This window comes from Pongo abelii, chromosome 16, assembly GCF_028885655.2.
Source record: "Pongo abelii isolate AG06213 chromosome 16, NHGRI_mPonAbe1-v2.0_pri, whole genome shotgun sequence".
Lineage (NCBI taxonomy): Eukaryota > Metazoa > Chordata > Mammalia > Primates > Hominidae > Pongo > Pongo abelii.
This window is the reverse complement of record NC_072001.2, coordinates 61,887,787-61,914,373: the sequence shown is the minus strand read 5'-3', so window position 1 is coordinate 61,914,373 and position 26,587 is coordinate 61,887,787. Positions and strand designations below refer to the sequence as shown.

General features: G+C 39.6%; 1 protein-coding gene across 2 annotated transcripts in view; it reads right to left on the bottom strand.

Annotated features, from left to right (window-relative positions):
- Positions 1 to 26,587, bottom strand: part of MINDY2 (MINDY lysine 48 deubiquitinase 2) — an 86,709-nt gene that overhangs the window by 7,108 nt on the left and 53,014 nt on the right. For both annotated transcript variants that reach the window (XM_002825499.6, XM_009249882.4), the window contains exons 6-7: positions 18,451 to 18,593; positions 2,969 to 3,142 (exon numbers count right to left, since the gene is read on the bottom strand). In XM_002825499.6, coding sequence (XP_002825545.1) covers positions 2,969 to 3,142; positions 18,451 to 18,593 — 317 coding nt within the window. The remainder of the gene's footprint in view (positions 1 to 2,968; positions 3,143 to 18,450; positions 18,594 to 26,587) is intronic.

Below are 26,587 nucleotides of genomic sequence, written 5' to 3'. Positions count from 1 at the left end.
GGCTAATTTTTTGTATTTTTAGTAGAGATGGGGTTTCACCGTGTTAGCCAGGATGGTCTTGATCTCCCAACCTTGTGATCCGCCCGCCTCGGCCTCCCAAAGTGCTGGGATTACAGGCGTGAGCCACCTCGCCCAGCCCCATCATATAGTCTTACTCAATTATTTAATCATCTCCTCCCTCCTCCCATGTACACAGATTAGTTTCTATCAGAAACAGGGCATTTTGGTCAAGCATTAACTTAATATTCACTTTATTAAGAGTCGGTGTTGACTAAAATTTGACCAGTCTGTGTACCTCCTCCCCCATCTACCCTCAAAATAAGATAATTTTAAATAATACAGAGGATGGGTAAATGGTTTTTGCCTGTGCCCAGGTGCAGTGGCTCACGCCTGTAATCCCAGCATTTTAGGGGGCCAAGGCGGGCATATCACTTGAGCCCAGGAGTTCGAGACCAGTGTGGGTAACATGGTGAAACCCTGCCTCCACTAAAAATACAAAAATTAGACAGGTGTGGTGGCATGTGCCTGTAGTCCCAACTGCTCGGGAGGCTGAGATGACAGAATTGCTTGAGCCTGGGAGGTGGAGGTGTTAGTGAGCTGAGATCGCACCACTGTACTCTAGCCTGGGCGACAGAGTGAGACCCTGTCTCAAAAAATAAAAAAGGTTGTTGCCTGTAAAGATCTTGTCATATATATAGCATGACTATCTCATGGATATAAAGATATAAAGAATTTGTCCTTCAAGTTCTTCTGAATTCTTCAAACTCTGCTCTTTATGAAGCCTCATGGTCTTGAATCCACCTCTTCCTTGCTGCTTCCAGATAACAATCTCAATACCTTATATGGACTACTGTGACAATCTATCGCTTTGCCTTCATTCCCCTTCTCCAGTTTTTTTTTTTTTTTTTTTTTTGAGACGGAGTCTCGCTCTGTCGCCCAGGCTGGAGTGCAGTGGCGTCATCTTGGCTCACTGCAACCTCTGCCTCCTGGGTTCAAGCAGTTCTCCTGCCTCAGTCTCCCGAGTAGCTGAGACTACAGGTGCATGCCACCATGCCCGGCTAATTTTTTGCATTTTTTAAATTAAAGACGGGGTTTCACCATGTTAGCCAGGATGGTCTTGATCTCCTGACCTTGTGATTGGCCCGCCTCGGCCTCCCAAAGTGCTGCAACTATAGGTGTGAGCCACCATGCCCAGCCTTTTTTTTTTTTTGAGACAGACTCTCGCTCTGTCACCCAGGTTGGAGTGCAATGGCACGATCTTGGCTCACTGCAACTTCCGCCCCCTGGGTTCAAGTGATTCTCTCACCTCAGCCTCCCGAGTAGCTGGGGTTACAGGTGCGCACCACCACACCTGGCTAATCTTTGTATGTTTAGTACAGACGGGGTTTCGCCATGTTGGCCAGGCTGGTCTTGAACTCCTGACCTCAGGTGATCCACCTGCCTCGGCCTCTCAAAGTGCTGGGATTATAGGCGTGAGCCACCCTGCCTGGCCCAGTATTTTTTATATATAATATAATGCTTAGAAAAATCTCACATATTTCTCTTAACATTTAAAAAACAATACCCCTGTATAGCTTCTGAAGGAAAATGAGCACGACTTTCAGAACTGTTTTACAAAGAAAAGTCCTAGAAAGATGCATATTTGTTTGAATTAAATATTCTTTTTTTTGTTTTGAGATGGAGTCTTGCTCTGTTGCCCAGGCTGGAGTGCAGTGGCACGATCTCAGCTCGCTGCAAGCTCTGCCTCCTGGGTTCATGCCATTCTCCTGCCTCAGCCTCCTGAGTAGCTGGGACTACAGGCACCCGCCACCAAGCCTGGCTAATTGATTTTTATATTTTTAGTAGAGACGGGGTTTCACCGTGTTAGCCAGGATGGTCTCGATCTCCTGACCTGGTGATCTGCCCGCCTCGGCCTCCCGAAGTGCTGGGATTACAGGTGTGAGCCACTGCACCCGGCGAATTAAATATTCTTTTGTGCACTTGATACCTGCTCTTCAAATTGCCATTATAGAACTTAACATATAACATGAGTTGGTCAAATATCTGCCTTCCCTACTAGGCTGCAGCATCTTTAAGGACAGGACTGAATGATTTATCTTTGTATCTCTAGGACCTAATTATAGTGCCAGGAATACATCTCCTCACTGAATATTGGCTAATTGAACAGTCTTTGTGCACTTAAATTGTTAGGAGTGAAATATATGTCAACTGTTTAACATGATCGTATTTTTGCCTCAGTCAGGGAAGAACTCACATCACCATCATACTTCTAATAATAAGCAGACCTGTGGCTCCAAGACTGCCCACTTATGGCAGGCAAAAATCTCATCTGTCAAAAAAAAAAAACAAAAAAACAAAAAATCTCATCTGTCTCATTTCTAAATACAAGTTCTATTCACTAGTGCGTCTCCTGCTACAAATGTCTACTACTCCTCCTTACCTTGTCCTCTAAGGTTTAGAATATCCACCCATTCTTTATACACTATATGCTACCTTCCAGATTCTCTCTTCTCTACTTTTTCTAACTAGTCAAAATATAGCTCAGATATGTGCTCATCTCTTCATCTCTACCACCCAAGGCTAAGCCATCATCAGCTCTTGCTTGGACTGTTTGTCTCTGCTTAGACCTGTTTCCTTCCTATGTATTCTCCAAATAACAGTCTTTTAGAAAGGTAAAGAAGATCCCATCACTTCCGTGTTTAATACTTGACATACCTTCCCTACTGCAATTAGAATAAAATTCAAACTTCTCACCATGACCTTCACAGTTCAATATGATCTGGCCTTCTGCACCAAAGTACATAATTAATGTATATGTAGAATGATCACCAACTATTCAGGAAGTGTCAGGAAAATTTCACAAGTATATTGATGAATTAATCTTTAGTTGAAAAATTTTGGATAAATGAATTCACATTTGAAAAAAATAAGCATTTTAAGCACTATAAAGAAGACAATACAAATTTACCTGATCTATCTGATCTTGTTGTCCTTTGTATACAGTTTCAGGATCTGAAGGAGGTCGAAGATGAAATTCTGAGTCACAGAAATTTCCATCACCATCTACGTTGTGTAGGCTTTCCCAAACAACTTTTTCTTCAGTAAGAAACCCCTGGTCCGTTACCAACAAATACAGTTGACCCTTAATAAGAAGTAACAAAAGAAAAAGGACTGTTAAATTGATCAAAACTAGTAATATAATATTTAAGGAAAGTTTTACAATCTGTATCTTCAGAATATATTAAACATTCCTACTGTTTAGATCTGTACAACACAATAAATAGACCAAGTAGATATTTTACTTCCTCAAATCCACTTGGCTTTGAATATATTTATAATTGGCACACTGCACTATAACAAGAAATAAGAGCTCTTGGCATGTTCAGCTAATGTATGACTTATAAACACCTTTGGGGGGTTTATAATCTCATTTCACAAAATAGAAAAATACCATACAAATTCCTGAAAAATACATTACAGTCACAAAAAATGATACCATGTTGCCTGTTTTTTTTTTCCAATTAAGCCTATATGACTAATCCAATCCATACCAATTTTTCCTTTCTCTACACCATTAGTTGCTCTTCTTTTATACACCAATAATACTTTGTACCTACTTTGTGTTATCAGTGTACTTCTTTTGTATACCAATAATAGATACAGCGCAATTGTTTTGTACTTGTTTTGTAGCACCAAATTGCCCAGTATTGATTGTATTTTCCTGCCTTATCACATAGACTCTGTACGCGCATACAAATTTTTATTTTTAATTTTTGTGGATACATAGTAGGTGTATGTATTTGTGGGTTACATGAGATTTTTTTTTTTTTTTTGAGGAGTCGTCTCACTTTGTCATCCAGGCTCAAGCTGGAGTGCAGTGGTGTAACCTCAGCTCACTGCAACCTCTGCCTCCTGGGTTCAAGCGATTCTCCTGCCTCAGCCTCCTCAGTAGCTGGGACTACAGGCACACAGTGTGCCACCATGCCCAGCTAATTTTTTGTATTTTTAGTAGAGACAGAGTTTCACCGTGTTAGCCAGGATGGTCTCGATCTCCTGACCTCGTGATCCACCCGCCTCAGCCTCCCAAAGTGCTGGGATTACAGGAGTGAGCCACCACGCCTGGCCTACATGGTATTTTGATACAGGCATGCAATGCATAATAATCACATGAGGGTAAATGTGGTATTCATCCTCTCAAACATTTACTGTTTGTATTACAAACAATCCAATTACACTCTTTTAGTTATTTTCAAATGTACAAATAAATTATTTTTGACTATACTTACAGTCTGTTAGCAAATGCTAGGTCTCAATCATTCTGCTTTTTTCTTTTTTTTTAACATCCATTAACCATCCATCCTGCCTGCCTCCAAATACGCATCCCAGCCTCTGGTAACCATCATTCTACTCTCTATCTCCAGGAGCTCAATTGTTTTAATTTCTAGCTCCAAAAAATAAGAAAGAATATGCGAAGTGTGTCTTTCTGTGCCTGGCTTATCTCACTTAACATTATGACCTCCAGTTCCATCCATGTTGTTGCAATTGACAGGATGTCATTCTGTTTTGTGTGTGAATAGTGCTCCATTGTTTATGTGTACCACATTTTCTTTATCCACTTGTCTGTCAATGGACACACCTTGATCCAAATCTTGGCTATTGCGAATAGTGCTGCAATAAACCTGGGAGTGCAGATATCTCTTTGATATACTGATTTCCTTTCTTTTGAGTATATTCTTAGGAGTGGGATTGCTGTATTGTATAGTAGCTCTATTTTTAGTGTTTTGAGGAACCTCTAAACTGTTCTCCATAGTGGTTGTACTCATTTATATTCCCATCAACAGTGTATGAGGGTTCCCTTTTCTCCATATCCTCACCAACATTTGTTATTGTCTGTCTTTTGGAAAAAAGACATTTTAACTGGGGTGAGATGATATCTCATAGTTTTGATTTGCATTTCTCAGATGACCAGTGATGTTCAGCACCTTTTCACATACCTGTCTGCCATTTGTTTGTCTTTTTTCTTTAAGATGGAGTCTCATTCTGTTGCCCAGGCTGGAGTGCAGTGGTGTGATCTTGGCTCACTGCAACCTCCATCTACCAGGTCCAAGTGATTCTCCTGTCTCAGGCTCCTGAGTAGCTGGGATTACAGGTGCCCACCATCACACCTGGCTAATTTTTGTATTTTTAGTAAAGATGGGGTTTTACCATGTTGGCCAGGCTGGTCTTGAATTCCTGACCTCAAGTGATCTCCCCACCTTGGCCTCCCAAAGTGCTGGGATTACAGGTGTGAGCCACCACACCTGGCCCCATTTGCATGACTTCTTTGGAGAAATGTCTACTGAAATCATTTTCCCATTTTAAATTTGATTATGAGATTTTTTTTTTCTAGAGAGCTGTCTGAGCTCCTTATATATTCTGGTTATTAATCCCTTGTCACATGGGTAGTTTGCAAATGTTTTCTCCCGTTTTGTGGGTTGTCCTTTCATTTTTTTTTTTTTTTGGCAGGGTCTCGGTCTCACCCTGTCACCCAGGCTGGAGTGCAGTGGTGCGATCTTGGCTCACTGCAGCCTCAGCCTCCTGAGTTCTACGACTGTCCTGCCTCAGCCCCAAGTAGCTGCAACTATACCTGGCTTAGCACACCACCACACCTGGCTAATTTTTGTATTTTTAGTAGAGTCGTAGTTTCACCATGTTGGCCAGGCTGGTCTCGAACTCCTGACCTCAGATGATTCACCGCCTCAGCTTCCTAAAATGTTGGGATTACAGGCATGAGCCACCGCACCTGGCCTGACATTTATTTTTTTAAAAAAACTATAACTGGTTCACTGTCAACAATGCAGATTAAGTCCAAAGTTCCTTTATGTAATTATAGCATAGAATAGCAAAATATCTATGTCTATAGTACTAGTTTAGGCCCATCTGATCCTGAGAGTCTATGGTTAAATCACTATCAAGAATATTTCTTGCATTGATATTCCAGCACTTTTGCTACATTATGCAGTGAATGCTTTCTTAAGACTCAAATCTTCCTTCTAATTTCATCAGTTTTTAAAATACTGAAAAATTTCATAAATAATAATATAGGTTTTAATGCATTCAATTCTTAATTATGTATTAGTTTATATTATATAAAATGTCAATATTGTCACAATTTGTAAATTTATAAAATATTATTAAATTTGACAAGTTTTCTTCTACTTTATCAATTTACAAATTGTGATGATATTGTCAGGTATTTTATTTTATTTTTTTGAGACAGAGTCTCACTCTGTTGCCCAGGCTGGAGTGCAGTGGCGTGACTTGGCTCACTACAACCTCTGCCTCCCAGGTTCACGCCATTCTCCTGCCTCAGCCTCCTGAGTAGCTGGGACTATAGGTGCCCATCACCACGCCCGGCTAATTTTTGTATTTTTAGTAGAGATGGGGTTTCACTGTGTTGGTCAGGGTGGTCTCAAACTCCACTGTCAGGTATGTTGTTAATACAAGTAACTACTCCCTGTAGAATTAATTTACGAGGGTATTTTTGGACAGAATAGGTTTTCATTCCGTGTTTTTTTGTGATCCAATATGGAGGAAAGCACTGGCTAAATATTTTTGGTTAACTAACTTGGATTCAAATTACTTAACATCTCTAGGTCGGGTGTGGTGGCTCACGCCTGTAATCCCAGCACTTTGGGAGGCTGAGGTGGACATATCACTTGAGGTCAGGAGTTCAAGACCTGCCTGGCCAATATGGGGAAACCCCGTCTCTACTAAAAATACAAAAAGTTAGCCAGGTGTAGTGGTACGTGCCTGTAGTCTCAGCTACTCAGGAGGCTGAGGCAAGAGAATCGCTTGAACCCAAGAGATGGAGGATCCAGTGAGCCAAGATTGTGCCACTGTACTCCAGCTTGGGCGACAGAGCGAGACTGTCTCAAAACAAAACACCAAAACACCTAAAAACAAATTACTTAACATCTCTAGACTTTAGTTTTTTCTTCTTAGAAATTTTGAAGTTTCTAAGGTACCTTATAATTTGAAAATTTATACATTTCTAAGAGAGTTTCTGAAGTATTTTAAGTATCAAAAATGAACTTACTACTCCTACTTAACAAATGTAGTCTTATCCAAAAAAGCACTTTCTTATCCACCCAGAGAGGCAGTGAAGCATAGTTGTTGACTTGAAAGTCCAGTTGAAAGTGGACTTGAAAGTCATACTGGAAATGCTTATAAGCTAAGTGGTCTTGGGCAAGTTACTTAGGGTCTTTACGTCTTCCCTCAGCTATTAAGTGAGAATAATAATATCCACTCCTCACAGAGGAGTTGTGAAGATTAAATGAAATAATCAATATAAAATGCTTAATATAGTACAAGGCCCCTAACTGCTTCATAAACAGAAGATATTATATTCATGAGTATCATCTAAATTGATCTCAATTTCTGTGTCTATCTGCTTCTGTCTCCTATTTAAGAGAAAAAGATGAATCTCTCTGCTTGTACTATGGAATCATCACTTTCCTTATTCCAGTTTTCAAATTCCGCCCCCTCCCCTTTTAATTTAAAAAGTGACAATTTTTGATATATCAACCAGCTTTAAAAATAGCTAAACTTAATGGATTGTTACTTAAATGTAGCATTCTGTGGAAAAAATTTCCAATATAGCCTTAGTCAAAGAGGAAATAGAATAAACAAATTTATTTCTTTAACATGGTTTTAGTATTTATCCAGAACTGTACCTCCTTCTAAACTACTTTTCACTTCTAATCCCTAAAGTAAAAAAGCAAACAGAACTAACCTTATACCATCTGGCTGAGTTTATGGTAAAAAACAAATAACAACAAAACAACCAACCTCAAAAACGTTGGGACTGAATATACTTCAGAGAGATGTCAGTAATTTAAAACCAAGAGATAGGGGAAACAGTTATGACATGAATATAAAGGTTGACATGGTAAAAGGACAATCAAGGAGTCATAATAGGAAAAGAGCTACGCAGATATCATTAGATGAACCAAAGATCTAGAAGCTATGTGATCTAGACAGGGGCTATGTAATCTTAGTTAAGAGCAAGCAGAAGTTACCAGAGGGTGGTGAAGGAGGGCCATAAAAATGAAATGGAACAACTAGATCTAGGATATAGAATTAGGTAAGGATAGGAATCCAACAGTCATGATCATATGTATAATATGAGAAGCAAAACTGACTTAAATGACTCTGTTTCTAGGACAGAAATGGTTTATTTACAACCCATCTTTATACTTTCAAATTTCCTGCATAGATAAATAGTCATCTCACTATCTAGACCCACAGGAAAGCATTTGCTCTCTTATGGTCTCCTCACTCTGCTCACAGAAATCAATCTAGTTATGCTGTTGAAAAGCACAGAAGCACAGATCAGCCGGGCGCGGTGGCTCACGCCTGTAATCCTAGCACTTTGTGAGGCCGAGGTGGGTGGATCACCTGAGGTCGGGAGTTCAAGACCAGCCTGGCCAACATGGTGAAACCCTGTCTCTACTAAAAAATACAAAAAATTAACTGGGTGCAGTGGCGTGCGCCTATAATTCCAGCTACTCAGGAGGCTGAGGCAGGAGAACTGCTTGAACCCGGGAGGCAGAGGTTGCAGTGAGCTGAGATCATGCCACTGCACTCTAGCCTGGGCTACAGAGTGAGAATTTGTCTCAAAAAAAGAAAAAAGAAAAGCACAGATCTTCAGGCTGGGCGTGGTGACTCACGCCTGTAATCCCAGCACTCTGGGAGGCCGAGGCCGGTGGATCACCTGAGGTCAGGAGTTCGAGACCAGCCTGACGAACATGGTGAAACTGTGTCTCTACTAAAAGTACAAAATTAGCCAAACATGGTGGCATGCACCTGTAATCCCAGCTACTTGGGAGGCTGAGGCAGGAAAATTGCTTGAACCTGGGAGGCAGAGGTTGCAATGAGCCAAGATCACACCATCGCACTCCAGGCAGGGCAACAAGAGTGAAACTCTGTCTCAAAAAAAAAAAAAGCATATTATCTTCATAGAATCATGAGCCTTCCAAAGTGCTGCGATTACAGCCACAAGCCACTGTATCTGGCCCCCAAAATTGAAATTATTTATAAGAAAATCATGAGGCTGGCTCAGTGCAGTGGCTCATGCCTGTAATCCCAGCACTTTGGGAGGTGAGGTGGGTGGATCACTTGAGGTCATGAGTTCAAGACCAGCCTGGTCAACATGGTGAAACTCTGTCTCTACTAAAAATACAAAAAATTAGCCGGACATGGTGGTGTGCGCCTATAATCCCAGCTACTCAGGAGTCTGAAGCATGAAAATCTCTTGAACCTGGGAGGCGGAGGTTGCAGTGAGCCAAGATCATGCCACTGCACTCTAGCCTGGGTGACAGAATGAAAGTGTCTCACACACACACACACAAAAAAACATAAAAAAAAAAAATAGGCCAGGCACGGTGGCTTACGCCTGTAATTCCAGCACTTTGGGAGGCCGAGGCACGCAGATCACGAGGTCAGGAGATCGAGACCATCCTGGCTAACATGGTGAAACCCCATCTCTACTAAAAATACAAAAAAAAAAAAAAAAAAAAAAATTAGTTGGGCGTGGTGGCAGGCGCCTGTAGTCCCAGCTACTCAGGAGGCTGAGGCAAGAGAATGGCGTGAACCTGGGAGGCAGAGCTTGTAGTGAGCAGAGATTGTGCCACTGCACTACAGCCTGGGTGACAGAGCGAGACTCCATCTCAAAAAAAAAAAAAAAATAAATAAATAAATAAATAAATAAATAGTGAGGTCAATGTGTATTTTGCAAAGATGATCTGCCCAGTTTAATTGTAGAAGACCAGGTGGATGTACAAGGAAAGAAGTGATATAAATGATAGCAGAAATTGGGGCTATTCCTGTTTGTTGCCAATAGATAGAAGAGGAATAAAAAGTTTAATGAAGGGTTCATGGAGGATGTTATTACAAGTAATAACTAACAGAGATGGATTTTACTTTGCTAATAATGAAAGAAACACAGAGGTATTTTTCCAGAATTTAGCAACAGTAAATCACAAAACTAGGAATGATAAGAGGACTTTCCAACAATAGGAAGTCAATTAATGTCTGTGGTCAGAGAAAATGTCTTGTGCAGTATAAATCACTGTTTGTACTATATTCGTTCGGAAGTGTGAGGTTGATTGGTAGATATTATTCACAAAAAATGGGTCAGTTTGATTAACACATCCATTGTGACCTCATGATGGCAGAAGGCTTTAAAAAGTCTGTAAAGATAAAATCGAGGCTAAACGTGGTGGCTCACGCCTGTAATCCTAGCAGTTTGGGAGGCGGAGGCGGGCAGATTGCCTGAGGTCAGGAGTTTGACACTAGGCTGGGCAATATGGCAAAACCCCGTCTCTACTAAAAATACAAAAAATTAGCTGAGCGTGGTGGCACACACCCACAATCCCAGCTACTTGGGAGGCTGAGGCACGAGAACTGCTTGAACCTGGGAGGCGGAGGTTGCAGTGAGCTGAGATTACTCCATTGCACTCCAGCCTGGGAGACAGAGTGAGACTCTGTCTCAAAAAGAAAAAAAAAAAAGATAAAATCAGCTGTGGTAAAAATAAATAAATAGATAAAGATGAAATCATGAAGTTAATAAACAGAATACTTTGTCCAGGTACAGGTTTTAGAAACATCTACATACTTTTCAATGGTTTGCTGTACTGAAACACCACCTATGGTCCTTTAAACACCACTTTGGTGTACAGAGGATCACCAAAAAGCCTAACCCTAGGCTGGGTGCAGTGGCTCACACCTGTAATCCCAGCACTTTGGAAGGCCGAGGTGGGTGGATCATCTGAGGTCAAGAGTTTGAGACCAGCCTGGTCAACATGGTGAAACCCCATTCCTACTAAAAATACAAAAATTAGCTGGATGTGGTGGCAGGCACCTGTAATCCCAGCTACTCGGGGGGCTGAGGGAGGAGAATCACTCGAACCGGGGAGGTGAAGGTTGCAGTAAGCCAAGATTGTGCCATTGCACTCCAGCCTGGACAACAGAGTGAGACTCCATCTCAAAAACAAACAAACAAACAAACAAACAAACAAAACCAGTCTAACTTAACAGAGAATTTGCTCCTGCTTCTATCCAATATCTAGAGATGGGAATTAGAACAGAGATGTAATACTAAACAATACCATTAATAACTAGAAAGCATATATACCTCCCTTCCCCTCTTGTCAAAGTCCACAGCTCAAACATATCTAGAATTCCAAAAGACTCTGGATGACAAAAGATTTTAACACACGCTCAAAAAAAATTAAATAAATAAATAAATATTTTAAAAAAAACGTTTCATATATAGGGTTTAGTAAATTCCTACAGAAATTGGTACAACCAGTAAAGAAACTGGAGGTGACCCTTCCCAGGTAATCATTTTTGTCCTGCCATCATGGACTTTCCCCTGTTGGCCTAGGTCTTGAGATGATAATGATATAACATAATCATGAATACCTGGAAGCATAAAGATCCTCTGAAAAGTCGTAATAAAAATTAGGCCAGGCTCAGTGGCTCACGCCTGTAACCTCAATTCTTTGGGAGGTCAAGGTGGGCACATCACTTGAAGTCAGGGATTTGAGACCAGTCTGGACAACATGGTGCAACCAATCTCTACTAAAAAAAAATAAGCCGGGAGTGGTGGTACCTGCCTGTAATCCCAACTAATTGGGAGGCTGAGGCAGGAGAATTGCTTGAACCTGAGAGGTGGAGGTTGTGGTGAGCTGAGATTGTGCCACTGCACTCCAGTATGGGCAACAGAGTGAGACTCCATCTTAAAAAAAAAAATCCCTAAAAAGTAGCCCCACTAACAGAATAATAGAAGTATAGATATTTATGTCTGATTGCCAGTTTATTATAGACTGGCATTTATTATTATAAGCCCCTAGTTGTAAACACCACTGAAGTAGAAATGTATTCTACCTAGATGTTAAATTTTGTTTGTTGAAAGTATACCTTTTTTGTTTTTTTTTTGAGATGGCGTCTCGCTCTGTCACTCAGGCTGGAGTGCAGTGGCATGATCTTGGTTCACTGCAACCTCCGCCTCCTGGATTCAAGTGATTCTCCTGTCTCAGCCTTCTGAGTAGCTGGCATTACAGGCATGCGTCACCATGCCCAGCTGATTTTTGTATTTTTAGTAGAGACGGGGTTTCACCATGTTAGCCAGGCTGGTCTCGAACTCCTGACCTTAAGTGATCCACCCGCCTTGGCCTCCTAAAGTGCTGGGATTACAGGCGTGAACCACCACACCACACCACACCTGGCCTGAAAGTTTATCTTGAATTCTGTGGGATGAAACGTATTTATGCGATAGATGTTCCAAAGAGAAAGAGTTCACAGGAGTAGAAAGATGGAAAACATGGTGACCATTAAATATAATTTTTCCTTTTTTTTTTTGAAACAAGGTCTTGCTCTGTCATCCAGGTTGGAGTGCAGTGGCATGATCACAGTTAACTGTAACTTCGATCTCCTGGACTCAAATGATCCTCCCATCTCAGCCTCCCAAAGAGCTGGGACTATGGGCACACACCACCATGCCTGGCTAATTTTTTAAAAGTTTTTTGTACAGACAAGGTCTTACTTCATTGTCCACGCTGGTCTCTAACTACTGGGCTCAAGCGATCTTCCCACCTCAGCCTCTCGAAGTACTGCAATTACATGTGTGAGCCTGGCTGGTCATTAAATATGAATGCACAAGATGTCCCTCAAAACTCAGGGTTTCTCAAAAGTGAAATGCTAGAAGGCAGTAGGAAGATATGGAAGATGTAATGTAGCTTTAAAAGTAGCCATAGTTTGTTTAAAGAAGGTTTCCTTTTTTTTTTTTTTTTTTTTTTTTTTGGTGCCATCATGGCTCACCGCAGCCTCACCCTCCTGGGCTCAGGGCTTAAGTGATCCTCCCACCTCAGCCACCCGAATAACTGGGACTACAGGCGCGTACCAACACACTGGCTAACTTTCAAAATTATTTGTTGAGACGGGGTCTTCCTATGTTGTCCAGGCTGGCTTTGAACTCTGGGCCTCAAGCAACTGTCCAGCCTTGGCCTCCCAAAGTGCTAGGATTACACACATGAGACACCATGCCCAGCCTCTATTTTTAAAAATTATTATTTGTGTCCTTATTAAATCACACATTCTCTGGGGCTCAAGTTTATAAAGAGCTACAAACAACTCAGGAATTAGTAGGAGAGAATAATAGTCTTACTGACGAACAGCCTTAATAGAACAAAGGCACAATCCTCTCTCTGCCTTATTCCCTTATTAAGCAAATGGACACCATGCTGGAAGAACCCCTTCCCTAAATTTTATTTAGCATTTAGTATTTTAAAAGTATTCCTTTAGGGGTTCTATTCTACACCAACAGCCAAAGTGTTTTAGATTCTGTTGTAAATCAGGTAATCTGTCACTGGGTCAATGAAGAAGACGTGCTTTTGACCCTTATAAAGAATGCAGTCATGTCTGGGTACAGTGGCTCACACCTGTAATCCCAACACTCTGGGAGGTTGAGTTGGGCAGACCGCTTGAGCCCAGGAGCTCAAGACCAGTTTGGGCAACATGGGGATAGTCTGTCTCTAAAAAAAATTTTAAATTGGCCAGGTGTGATGGCGTACACCTGTAGTCCCAGTTGCTTGGGAGGCTGAGCCATGAGGATCGCTTGAACCCAGGAGGCAGAGGTTGCAGTAATCTGAGATTGCACCAGCACACTCAAGCCTGGGTGACAGAGCAAGACCCTGTTTCAGGAAAAAAAAAAAAAAACACTCACTGGGTACTCTGTCAGAAGTAAAGCAGTGTCTTATCTAAAGACTCAGGATCGGAAAGCTGGTACAATAGGAATATAGGAAACAGAACCAAGAATTATAATGGGGCATAAATAATTGTCCAAATGCCCATAGGATCCCTGGAGAACACAACATTTGGATCATATCAAAATGGAGTTACTCTATCAAATGCAATGCATGGTCTTTGATTAGATCCTGGTTTGAACAAACCATCCATAAAACTATTTTGGGGACAAGTGGCAAATCTGAATATGGACTAGATTATTAGATATTGAGAATTATATTAGCCACTGCACTCCATCCTGGGTGATGGAGTGAGACCCCACCCTGTCTCAAAAAAAAAAAAAAAAAAAAAAAAAGATTTATAGTTAATTTTGAGATGCAATAGGCCGGGTGCGGTGGCTCACGCCTGTAATCCCAGCACTTTGGGAGGCTGAGGCAGGCAGATCACGAGATCAGGAGATCGAGACCATCCTGGCTAACACGGCGAAACCCCGTCTCTACTAAAAATACAAAAAAATTAGCTGGGCGTGGTGGCAGGCGCCTGTAGTCCCAGCTACTCTGGAGGCTGAGGCAGGAGAATGGCATGAACCTGGGAGGCGGAGCTTGCAGTGAGCTGAGATTGCACCATTGCATTCCAGCCTGGGCGACAGAGCAAGACCCCGTCTCAAAAAACAAAACAAAACAAAACAAAACACCCAAGACTTTATATGATCTAGTGCCTGGCTATCTATTTAGACTTTCTTCATTCCTTTTATTTACTATGCTTCAGGTACACTGACTTTCTTTTAATTCCTCAGGAGTCAAGCTCTTTCCTTCCTCAGGGCCTTTGCATACATGTTCTATCTGCTAAGTTAACTCTTTTTTGGCCAACTGATTAAACTAGAAGATTCACTTTTTAGGTATCATTTTATTTTTATTTAATGAATGAATTAATTTATTTACTGAGACAGAGTTTTGTTCTTGTCGCCTAGGCTGGAGTGCAATGGCACATTCTGAGTTCACTGCAACCTCCGCTGCCCAGGTTCAAGCAATTCTCCTGCCTCAGCCTCCCAAGTAGCTGGGATTACAGGCAACCACCACCATGCCCAGTTAAGTTTTGTATTTTTAGTAGAGACGGGGTTTCACCATGTTGGCCAGGCTGGTCTTGAACTCCTGACCTCAGGTGATCCACCCGCCTCCTAAAGTGCTGGGATTACAGGCGTGAGCCACCACACCCAGCCTCAGGTATCATTTTAAATGTGATCTTCTTAAGTAAATCTTTCCTGACACTCCCTAAATTATAAGTCCCGATAAAAGCAACTAAGTTATAAATCCTGATAAAAACACTCACAGCTTATGATATGTATCCTTAACAAAATGTATCTCAATAGAAATAAATTAATAATTATTTGTGTAATTATTTAATATCTGCCCCTTGTCAAACTAGGAGGTCCTTAATAGGCAGAAACCATAGCTGTCTTGCTCATGGCTGTATTCCTACTACTAGTGAGCACCCAGACATGATACATGGTCAATAAATATTTGTTAAATAAACAAATAAATCCTAGACTTGAAAGGTCAGGTTAAGTAAGAAATAAAATGATTTAGTAGCAGTCACCATGTAGCAATAAATCTGATCCTTATGTCCCTTGGCCTTAGATTTCTGAGGAGTATGGATGTATCTTGGCCCACATCTGACATACATCTAGCTAAAATGTTGAAGTTATACAAATGAGCTGTTGCTATAACTAAGATAGGAATGGGAGAGCAAGGGCTTTAAGGGTATTCTTACATAAGCAAACAAATCATTATTTTATACTACTTTGTGTAATTCATTGACTAAAGTGTTGAAAAAAAAATGAAGATGTAATTCACGACTTTAATAAGCCACTTTCATTTAGAAAAAAAAATGACACATTTACATGGAAAGAAAACTGGTAACTAGGTATTAACCAATAAGGGCTAAAAAAAGATGATGTAGCCAATAACAGCTAGATGATGGTTAGACAATTGTACTGTGCCTTAGCTGCACATTAAAATAACCTGAAAAGCACTCAAAATTAATGATGCTCAGATCCCACCTCCAGAGATTCTCATTTAATGGAGTTGGTGGTAGGTTCTCAGGATTGGCAGTTTTAAAAAAGCTTCCCATACAGTTTTAGCATACAATTTGGGTTGAGAACCACTGGTTTGAGGAGAGTAGAAGTAGCTTTACTAAAGAGTTAGTATTTGAAATGCTTCTTAAAGGATGGGTAAAATTTGGACAGGCAAAAAGGAATGAGAAGACCTTTCCAAACAGGGATTAAGGAGTGAGATATTGTGGGGAAAAGAGAGATCAGATTGTTACTGTGTCTGTGTAGAAATAAGTAGACCTAGGAGACTCCATTTTGTTCTCTACTAAGAAAAATTCTTCTGCCTTGAGATGCTGTTAATCTGTAACCCTACCCCCAACCCTGTGCGCCCTGAAACATGTGCTGTGTCAACACAGGGTTAAATGGATTAAGGGCTGTGCAGGGTGTGCTTTGTTAAACAAATGCTTGAAGGCAGCATGCTTGTTAAGAGTCATCACTACTCCCTAATCTCAAGTACCCAGAGACACAAAACACTGCAGATGGCTGCAGGGACTTCTGCCTAGGAAAGCCAGGTATTGTCCAAGGTTTCTTCCCATGTGATAGTCTGAAATATGGCCTCGTGGGAAGGGAAAGACCTGACCGTCCCCCAGCCCCACACCCGTAAAGGGTCTGTGCTGAGGAGGATTAGTAAAAGAGGAAGGAATGCCTCTTTGCAGTTGAGATAAGAGGAGGGCTTCTGTCTCTGCTTGTCTCTGGGCAATGGAATGTCTTGGTGTAAAGCCCGATTGTATATTCCATCTACTGAGATGGGGAAAACCGCCTTAGGGTTGGAGGTGGGACATGCTGGCAGCAATACTGCTCCTTAAGGCATTGAGATGTTTATGTATATGCACATCAAAAGCACAGCACTTTTTTCTTTACCTTGTTTATGATGCAGAGACATTTGTTCACGTGTTTACCTTCTGACCTTCTCTCCACTATTATCCTATTATCCTGCCACGCCTGATAATGATCAATAAATACTAAGGGAACTCAGAGGCCAGTGCCGGCGTGGATCCTCCGTATGCTGAACGCCGGTCCCCTGGGCCCCCTTTTTTCTTTCTCTATACTTTGTCTCTGTGTCTCTTTCTTTTCCAAGTCTCTCGTTCCACCTAACGAGAAACACCCACAGGTGTGGAGGGGCAATCCACCCCTTCAAGATATGGCAGTAAAGTGCAGAAATTAGAAGGTATAATGTGTGTATGGGATGGAGGATTATCAGTGAATAGACACCATTTTGGCTGAAGTGAAGTGTTGGCGAACAGAACATATCTTGTATTTTTATCCCCATGCATGAAGTGCTACTGAACATTTTTGGTATATTATTGATGGGATCAGAACAGTATTCTACTGTACTACTGAAGAAATCTACATATAAGTTGACAAACTTCTGAACTAAGTGACAGCTGTAATAACAATAAGAATGGCTATAAGAGATAAAAAGAGTAAAACAGTAAATGTTTTTGACAGAGCCATAAATGGCACTATAGGAAGAATTTAAAGCTTCACATTCTTAACAAATTTAATGTTTGGTCACATTAAAGTTATTAAAGTTTAATAATAGCAAACACTATCATAAAGGCAAATCATCTAAATAAATAAAAAAATTTATTTCTTCTAAATTCCTTTAGCACTGAAATATAAACTTCCATCATTAGATGTCATCCTAGTTCTGACCGCGTGTGGTGCTCACGGTGGGCGATCACCTGAGGTCGGGAGTTTGAGACCAGCCTGACCAACATGGAGAAACCCCGTCTCTACTAAAAACACAAAATTAGCCAGGTGTGGTGGCACATACCTATAACCCCAGGTACTTGGGAGGCTGAGGCAGTAGAATCGCTTGAACCCAAGGCGGAGGTTGCGGTGAGCTGAAATCATGCCATCGTACTCCAGCCTGGGCAACAAGAGTGAAACTCCATCTCAAAAAAGAAAAAAAGAAAAAGAGAAAAAAAAAAAAAAAAAAAAAAGGCTGTGCGTGGTGGCTCACGTCTGTAATCCCAGCACTTTGGGAGGCCGAGGGGGAGGATCACCTGAGGTCGGGAGTTGGAGACCAGCCTGACCAACATGGAGAAACCCCATCTCTCCTAAAAATACACAAAAATTAGCTGGGCATGGTGGTGCACGCCTGTAATCCCAGCTACTCAGGAAGCTGAGGTAGGAGAATCGCTTGAACCTGGGAGGCAGAGGTTGCAGTGAGCCAAGATCACGCCATTGCACTCCAGCCTGGCCAACAAGAGCGAAATTCCATTTCAAAAAAAAAAAAAGGAAGTCTTCCTAGTTCTATCTCTAGGGTTTTTTTTTTTTTTTTTTTTCTCAGAAAGAAAATAATAAAATACTTATTGCAAAGATCTGTGAAAAAGAACTTGAGAATTAAAAAACAAAAAGTGATTTGAGGTAACACTTCAATTGTTAATCCATCCCATCCTTAAGAAGTACTGTATTTAATAATTACCTTCATAATTTGATGGTTAAGAAATATTATGCTAAAATCTTTATAAGCAGATCAAAAGACATCTCTAAATCAAGCTCCTTTGATTTAGAATCACGATTAAATAGCTATTTCTATATCATACCTTGTATTTGGTCATGGTGCTAAAATGATTATTCCGAAAGAACACACAAAGTTCTCCTTCCTGAACCGTTGAAGTTAGTTCACATAATCCATGGTATGTCAGTTGAGTGGCTGTGTTATTTAGAAACTGCTCAGCTACAAAGCCTATAGAACCAATGCATAACATTAGATAGAAGAATAATTTCAAAATTAAAAAGTTATTCTTTTTCTATTTAAAGTGTGTTCCAAGTATGGAAAAAGGCCAATCATTGTAATACTTTCCCTACTACTTTATGATGGCTCCAAATGGGACATTTGTGTTTTTAATTTTGCAATGAAATATGTGTACACAGACATTCCTATCCTAAATAGTTATGTGAAATTCTTTTTTATAAACAAATGCATTTACTTATACTTCACCTACTATTACAAAGGATTTCATGCAGGTTGCAGTAAAAAAGCAGACGCAATAAAACTAAAAGCCATCAAAGCAAGTAAAAAGACAGGTGTCAGGCAATTTTAAAAACGGGTGGGAAAGAAAAATGTCAGTCAACAGCTACCTCTCCAATAGCAAGGTGTTTTCAAATTAAAAGTAGCCGTAATAAATTGAGTAGCTTAAGATTTCACAAAAATCCTAGATAATTCTTAAGTTGTAAACTTCTCAATTCTTGCTTTAAAACTGAAAGTAGGCATAAGGCTGAACAGAAAGCCGTGGGATAAATGATGCCATTTTTAATGGCTTTTTATGCCATTTTTATGCTAATCTCCTCCAACATATGCCACTCTTGTAGATGTATCAAGTTCGGAAATAGATATTATGGCTTTTGTTTTTGAAATACAATAGAATATACAGAAGTGATCTGGGGTATAATTTAAAACATATATATATATAAACGTGTGTATATATATATGTGTGTGTATATATGTGTGTATATATGTGTATATATCTGTATATATACACATATATATGTATGTGTGTATGTATATATATATATACATACACACACACAACTGATCTTCATATACACAATTGATCCTCATTGCAAGTTCATATCTGCAAGTTCATCTAACTGGCTAAAATTTATTTAGAACCCCCAAATCAATACTTGCAGCATTTTCATGCTTGTTTGTGGACATGTTAAGACTGGTGAAAATTCTGAGTGGCCCAATGTGCAAATTCCCAGCTGAGGTCAAACAAGGCAACATTCTGCCTTCTTGCTTCAGCTCTCTCGCATACCGTAAACAAGTGTCCCTTTCATGGTCTATTTAGTGCCATGTTTTTCACATTTTTATGCTTTCTGTTGGTGATTTTGCTGTTTCAAACAGCATCCACGCATAATGCCGAAGTGCTGGCTACTATTCAGTAAACAAAGGCTGTGATGTGCCTTATAGAGAAAATACATGTGCTAGATAGGTTTCATTCAGGCATGAGTTATACAGGTTGAGTATCACTTATCTAAAATGCCTGAGATCAGAAGTGTTTCGGGTGTGGATTCTTTTGGATTTTGGAACGTTTGCATTATACTTATCAGCTGAGCATCCCTAATCTGAAAATGAGAAATCTGAAATCCTCCAATGAGCATTTCCTGTGAGCGTCATGTTGGTGTTTAGATTTTGAAGCATTTGGATTTTGGATTTTCAGATTAGGGATATTCTATCTGTAGTGCTGTTGGCTGTGAGTTTGACGCTAGTGAATCAACAGTGTATATTAAATAAGGTGTGTTTAACAGAAACACACATAAAACAAGTTTATGTACTGATCAGCTGATGAAAATGTTACCAAACGCTCCTTGAAAACTAACTCATATTTATGCTAGGGACACTGGTTCAGCATTCACTAATTCAGTGTTCATAGTAACTTTATAGAACATAGCTACCACAAACAATGAGAATCAACTGTATACGTATTTTTTAAACTTGTATTTCTCTTCTTCTTTCCCTCCTTCCTTTTGGAGTAAGGAGAGATGTCTCGGAAGCAATGGGGGAGGAGGGAAGGGAATGCCCTAAAAAGTTTCATAAGTGATCTGAGAGATATAGATATAGGGACTAAAGATAAATCTGTGGTATGAAACTAACACTTCAACAATAAATTGAAAAGAAAACTTGGTAGTGCCAGAAGCAGATAACATAGGTTTATTCCACTCCCTCGACATCCCTTAGTGTCAAACCATAGTACTTCAAGCTACAAAGTGGTTGTAAAAAGTTACCAAACTATAATTATCACACTATTGCAAGGACTTTGTTATGATAGAAGAAGTACAAAAATTATAAAGAGGTCTACAGCCAAAAGAAATTCATTGAATACTTGCAACTTCTTGGGTATGCCTGTGCTGAAAAGTACCACTGCTGTCTGTAATATCTGTATTACTAAATGTTCCCTTCAGAAAGATGTTTTTAAAAGCCCCTTCCATACCTTACTCACACAATATCCTCTCCACAGATCCCTTTCAAAAAGACACAGAAATTCAGTGGTGATATAGCACATTACTTTCATGTTAATGTGAAATTCAAAAATTCAACATTAGAAAGGTCTTTCTCAGCTACTTCTTTTTACAGAATAGGACATAGGCTCAGAGAGAATAAGTGACTTGCCCAAGGACATCAAACTAGTTATGGCAAAGTGAAGACTGTAACCTAGGAGAATTATTATGGATATTAAGTTTTAAAATTTATTGCAGATGAGTATTATAAATGCCACTTGAATTATATCTCTCCCAAAACCATAAAGCATAGCTTATTAAGAACTAGAAAAAACAATGTTTCGTAATTCTCCTGTCATCTCTTAAACAGTGGTTTTAGTGGAAAAGGCTAATCTAGTTTTAAATTTTTATAATTAATTAGCCTTTATTGAAAAGGTCAATCTAGTTTCAACTTTTTACAACTATTTAAATAAATTTTGGAAAATAACTCTAAGTGTTACACAGCAGTTCATTTATCTGTAAACTTACCAGAGAATCATTGTAACGCTCAAAGAGGTGTTACTGATTCAAATAATCCACAGTTTACTTACAACAACATTGAATCTCAATTTTATTGTTATTGTTATTGATGATACTAAAGGTAAAAAAAACTTAATATAATGATAATAAAGTATTATTCATGAAAATAAATTTAAATTAAGCCTTATTTTCCTGAGAAGATTACTATATTTGAAAATATTTCTTACATTCAGAAATTTAAGGCTGGGTGCGGTGGCTCATGCCTGTAATCCCGGCACTTTGGAAGGCGGGCGGATCATGAGGTCAGGAGATCGAGACCATCCTGACTTACCCAGTGAAACCCCATCTCTACTAAAAATACAAAAAAGTTAGCCAGGCGTGGTGGCAGGCACCTGTAGTCCCAGCTATTTGGGAGGCTGAGGCAGGAGAATGGGAGGCTGAGGCAGGAGAATGGCGTGAACTGGGAGGTGGAGCTTTCAGTGAGCCGAGATCGCACCACTGCACTCCAGCCTGGGTGACAGAGCGAGACTCCATCTCAAAAAAAAAAAAAAAAAATTCAATAATAAATTAGTTCATTAAACTGTTTTCCTCTGTTACTGGACAGTTATTAGAGAACATGAAAGTGATGAATGCCTTAAAGATGGTAAAGTTACAGAGGTAATATAATTAGGTAAAAAGGAATAGAAAGTAGAAATAGGAAGGAAGGAAACTTGATTTATTTAAAAATGTTGCCTAGATGGGGTCCTGTCTGAGATTTGTGTTCAAATTTAAGCTTAGTGAGAACTTAACTTGTCACTGTGACAGCTTTAAACAATCTAATTTTTAAGAATTTAATCTACATTTAAGTTTCAAAGATCAAATACATTATATTAATGTATTTTTTCCTCAAAAGGATGGGCAAAACAATTTATTTTAATGACAAATGCCCAGATTTTACTTGAAAAGATAAAAGCTCATATGATTTTTTTTTTTTTTCTTTTGAGATGGAGTCTCACACCGTTTCTAGACTGCAGTGCAGTGGCGCTATCTCGGCTCACTGCACACCCGGCTAATTTTTTGTATTTTTAGTAGAGACAGGGTCTCACCATGTTGGCCAGGCTGGTCTCGAACTCCTGACCTCAGGTGATCTACCCACCTCGGTCTCCCAAAGTGCTGGGATTACAGGCATGAGCCACTGCGCCCAGCCCACTCATATGATTTGATTCCAGGAGTGCAGTAGGGAGCCCAGAACATTTCACTGTGCCAAAAAATAAGTGCTCAAGTAAAGGTGAGGAGATACAAAAGAACACAAGACCCAACTTGAGGGCATCCCACTGGCCATATCATATTTAGAACAATTAAAGCATCAAAAAGAATAATGATAATGGATTATAATACACTGAATAGGCCAGGCACGGTGGCTCATGCCTGTAATCCCAGCACTTTGGGAGGCTGAGGCGGGCGAATCACGAGTTCAGGAGATCGAGACAACGGTGAAACCCCGTCTTTACTAAAAATACAAAAAAATTAGCTGGGCGTGGTGGCGGGCGCCTGTAGTCCCAGCTACTCGGGAGGCTGAGGCAAGAGAATGGCGTGAACCCGGAAGGCGGAGCTTGCAGTGAGCCGAGATCGTGCCACTGCACTCCAGCCTCCAGTCTGGGCAGCTGAGCAAGACTGTCTCAAAACAAACAAACAAACAAACACCACACACACAAACAAACAAAAAAAACCAGTCCTGAGAGTATCTGGAAGTAAATGAATAGCTATGGTGAAGTCTGGCTGCTGGTACTGCGCTTTTTTTTAAACTTGCTGATTTTTGCTGCCATGAAAAATCAGCATAATCACAACCAGATTCAAAAAGGTATTGTTTCTATTCATCACTGTACTGGAAAAGAAGTAGAAAATAAAAAAGGTATTGACACCCAAAAGCAGTGTATTCTACAATTAAGTATTCTATGTAAAGTAAAAGTTCTGTACCTTTACTTATAAGGCATTAGAATCAAGGAAAGCGAATGTTATCTAAAAGAAGTTGAAAGAACACCTAACTCTATTTGATTATTTGCTAAATAACATTTCTTTTCCCTTAAAAAGGAATGTTAGTGAATGTATTTCTTATTCCCCATACCTTGATAGGAAATAAAATGTTTGCATTTTTAAAAAGTTATCACCTGTGACCAAAACTTATTTTTTAATAAAGATTAGAAATAAGTTGGCTTTGAGGTATTTTATTGATTTAAAGGGAAAGCTACAATTGCAGGCTAAATAAAAAAAGAAAGCAGATTACTTCAACTGAACATCACTCAACATAATATGATATGATGGGCTGGGCGAGGTGGCTTATGCCTGTAGTCGCAGCACTTTGGGAGGTTGAGGCTGGCGGATCACCTGAGGTCAGGAGTTCGAGACCAGCCTGGCCAACATGGTGAAATCTCATCTCTACTAAAAATACAAAAAATTAGTCGGGCATGGTGGCACATGCCTGTAGTCCCAGCTACTCCAGAGGCTGAGGCAGGAGAATTGCTTGAGTCCACGGGGCAGAGGTTACAGTGAGCTGAGATCGTGCCACTACACTCCAGCCTGGGTGACAGAGCAAGACTGTCTCCCAAAAAAAAAAAAAAAGATAATATGATGAAGAAAAATGATGAAGGAAAGCTAATTGCTGCAAAGTAAGTAAAAATTTCTATTATGGTCTTTTATTTTCCATGATTTCTTAGTGTCTTATACAAGTAACCATTGGAGTTAAGTAATTATTTCAAATGAACTACAAGAACTACAAATTTGTAGTTACTTATGAACAAAAATCCAGTTTAGCTTTTTAATTATGCTAAATGACACATATAATTATTCTTTAATATAGAAATCTGGTATACAGAATTTCACCATTATGAAATTTATATATCAAGGAAGTAATAAATATGCCCAGCAGATATTTCCTAAAAATTCTATACCATTTTAGAAGGTTTCTTTGCTTTTACCATGATGTTCTTCCTAAATTATCAATAACACATATATTAACTATAGTTTTTCATTATCCTGAGGAATCAATGTCAGAGAAATAATAATATTTGTGACATCAGGTTAAGGAAAAAGTAGTGAAGGAACTGACTTTTTTGTTCATTTTGTTAATTATTATAGTACTAAGTCCTACCCTTACTGTATTTGTAGCCAGAACTGGGAAAGATGTTAACAGTGTTTCACATAGCTTCATACTCCATAAGTCAGTTTATCCCAGTATTAATTCTTGGCTAGCATTCTGTCTGTTACCACTTTCTGAATCCTATTTTTCCTTCAAGTACTACTGAATAGCATACTCTAGTATATTGGACATTACTGAAAAAGAAGGATTCCGTAGATAGACATTTTAAAAATAGGAGCTTCTTTTTAGTAATCTATGGTAATGAGAGCTTGTATTGGAATGCAAACTTCTAGTGAGTGAAATTTTTTTCCCCATACATTCTAGCTCATTGAGAAGGAATTTTGTTAATTGAGAGAATATACTTTTGTAACAGTTTTTGTTGCTTCTTTCTCTCCTAAAATTTGAACACTGCTGCCTCATGCTGTAACAAAAGAGTTGTGAGACAAATCAATGATCAACGACTCTATACTGTTTTTTGTTTTGTTTTGTTTTGTTTTTGAGACAGATTCTGTTCTGTCGCCCAGGCTGGAGTGTAGTGGCATGATCTTGGCTCACTGCAACCTTGACCTCCTGGGCTCAAGTGATCCTTCAGCCTGAGCCTCCCAAGTACGTGGAGCTACAGGTGCCTGGCTATTTTTTTATTTTTATTTTTTAGAGATGGGATCTTGCTACATTGCCCAGGCTAGTCTCAAACTCGTGGGCTCAAGCAATCCTCCTGCCTCAGCCTCCCAAAGTGCTGGGATTACAGGTGTGGGCCACAATGTCCAGCCTGTCCCTGTATCTTTATATGTTTACTGCAAGTAGAAGAATAGCATAAACCTCCCAGCTTGACCAACATGACAAAATCCCATCTCTACTAAAAATACAAAATTAGTGCATGCCCGTAATCCCAGCTACTCGGGAGGCTGAGGAAGGAGAATGGCTTCATCCCGGGAGGTGGAGGTTGCAGTGAGCTGAGATCGCGCCATTGCACTCCAGCCTGGGCAACAAGAGTGAAACTCCGTATCAAAAAAAAAGAAGAAAAAAAAAAAAAAGATTAGGATAAACCTTAACTAAAATACTATGCATTTTCTTCTTATTTTCCTCTTTTGCAAAAATGTGTTAAACTTCTGGATAATTAAGAAATGTAATTAGTTGGGTTCTGATTAATATAGATGGAATTCATGTACATATCTTTTATATGCTCATATGCTCTTGTAGTCGTTAGTTTTAATTCTTAAAAATGTGATAATTGTAATAAACTTTTATTATATCTTATGTAAAATAATTGTGTGTCTGAGAAACTAAAACTCATGCCCTACTTCTCACGATTTCTCTTTCTCTTTTGTTTCCCTTTCACAGATAGAAGAATTATAGCCTCAGTATTTATGTATATTTTTGAAAGAGTAAAGTGAGGACTGAGAAGGTATATCTACATGCTATGCCTTTTGATAGCATTCTGTTTCAAATCTCCTTTTCTCATCATTGACTGGAACACAGTTGAAAAAATATTAAACTGATTTTGTGATGATGAATTTAGGAATTCCAGTTAGCTAAGGATTAGGAAAACTGATTTTCAGAGGCATACTCTGATCCAGAATGGGGCTTTAATATTGTATTATACTGAAATATAAGGCAGAGATCTACTAAAATCTAGAGTACTTGAGCACCATAATACTCATCTCAGTCAGTTGAAGTATTCAGGATCAATGATAAAGTCCATTCAGTACTCCTAAATAATAAACCTTTTTTAAGAAAGTAATTATCAGTAACCTCTGGGTACCTGACCATACCAAAGTTAGCAAGTGATTCCAAAAATTTTTAATAGAATCCAGGCCTGATTTTACAAGTTAAATGAAAAAGAGTTCTAGGAAAAACCTTTCATTGGCACCTTTATGAATGATTACTTCTTCTTCTTCTTTCTTTTTTTTTTTTGATACAGAGTCACTCTGTTGCCCAGGGTGGAGTACAGCGGCAAGATCTCGGCTCACTGCAACCTCCGCCTCCTGGGTTCAAGCGATTCTTCTGCCTCAGCCTCCTGAGTAGCTGGGATTATGGGCATGCAACACCATGGCCAGCTAATTTTTTGTTGTATTTTTAGTAGACATGTGGTTTCATCATGTTGG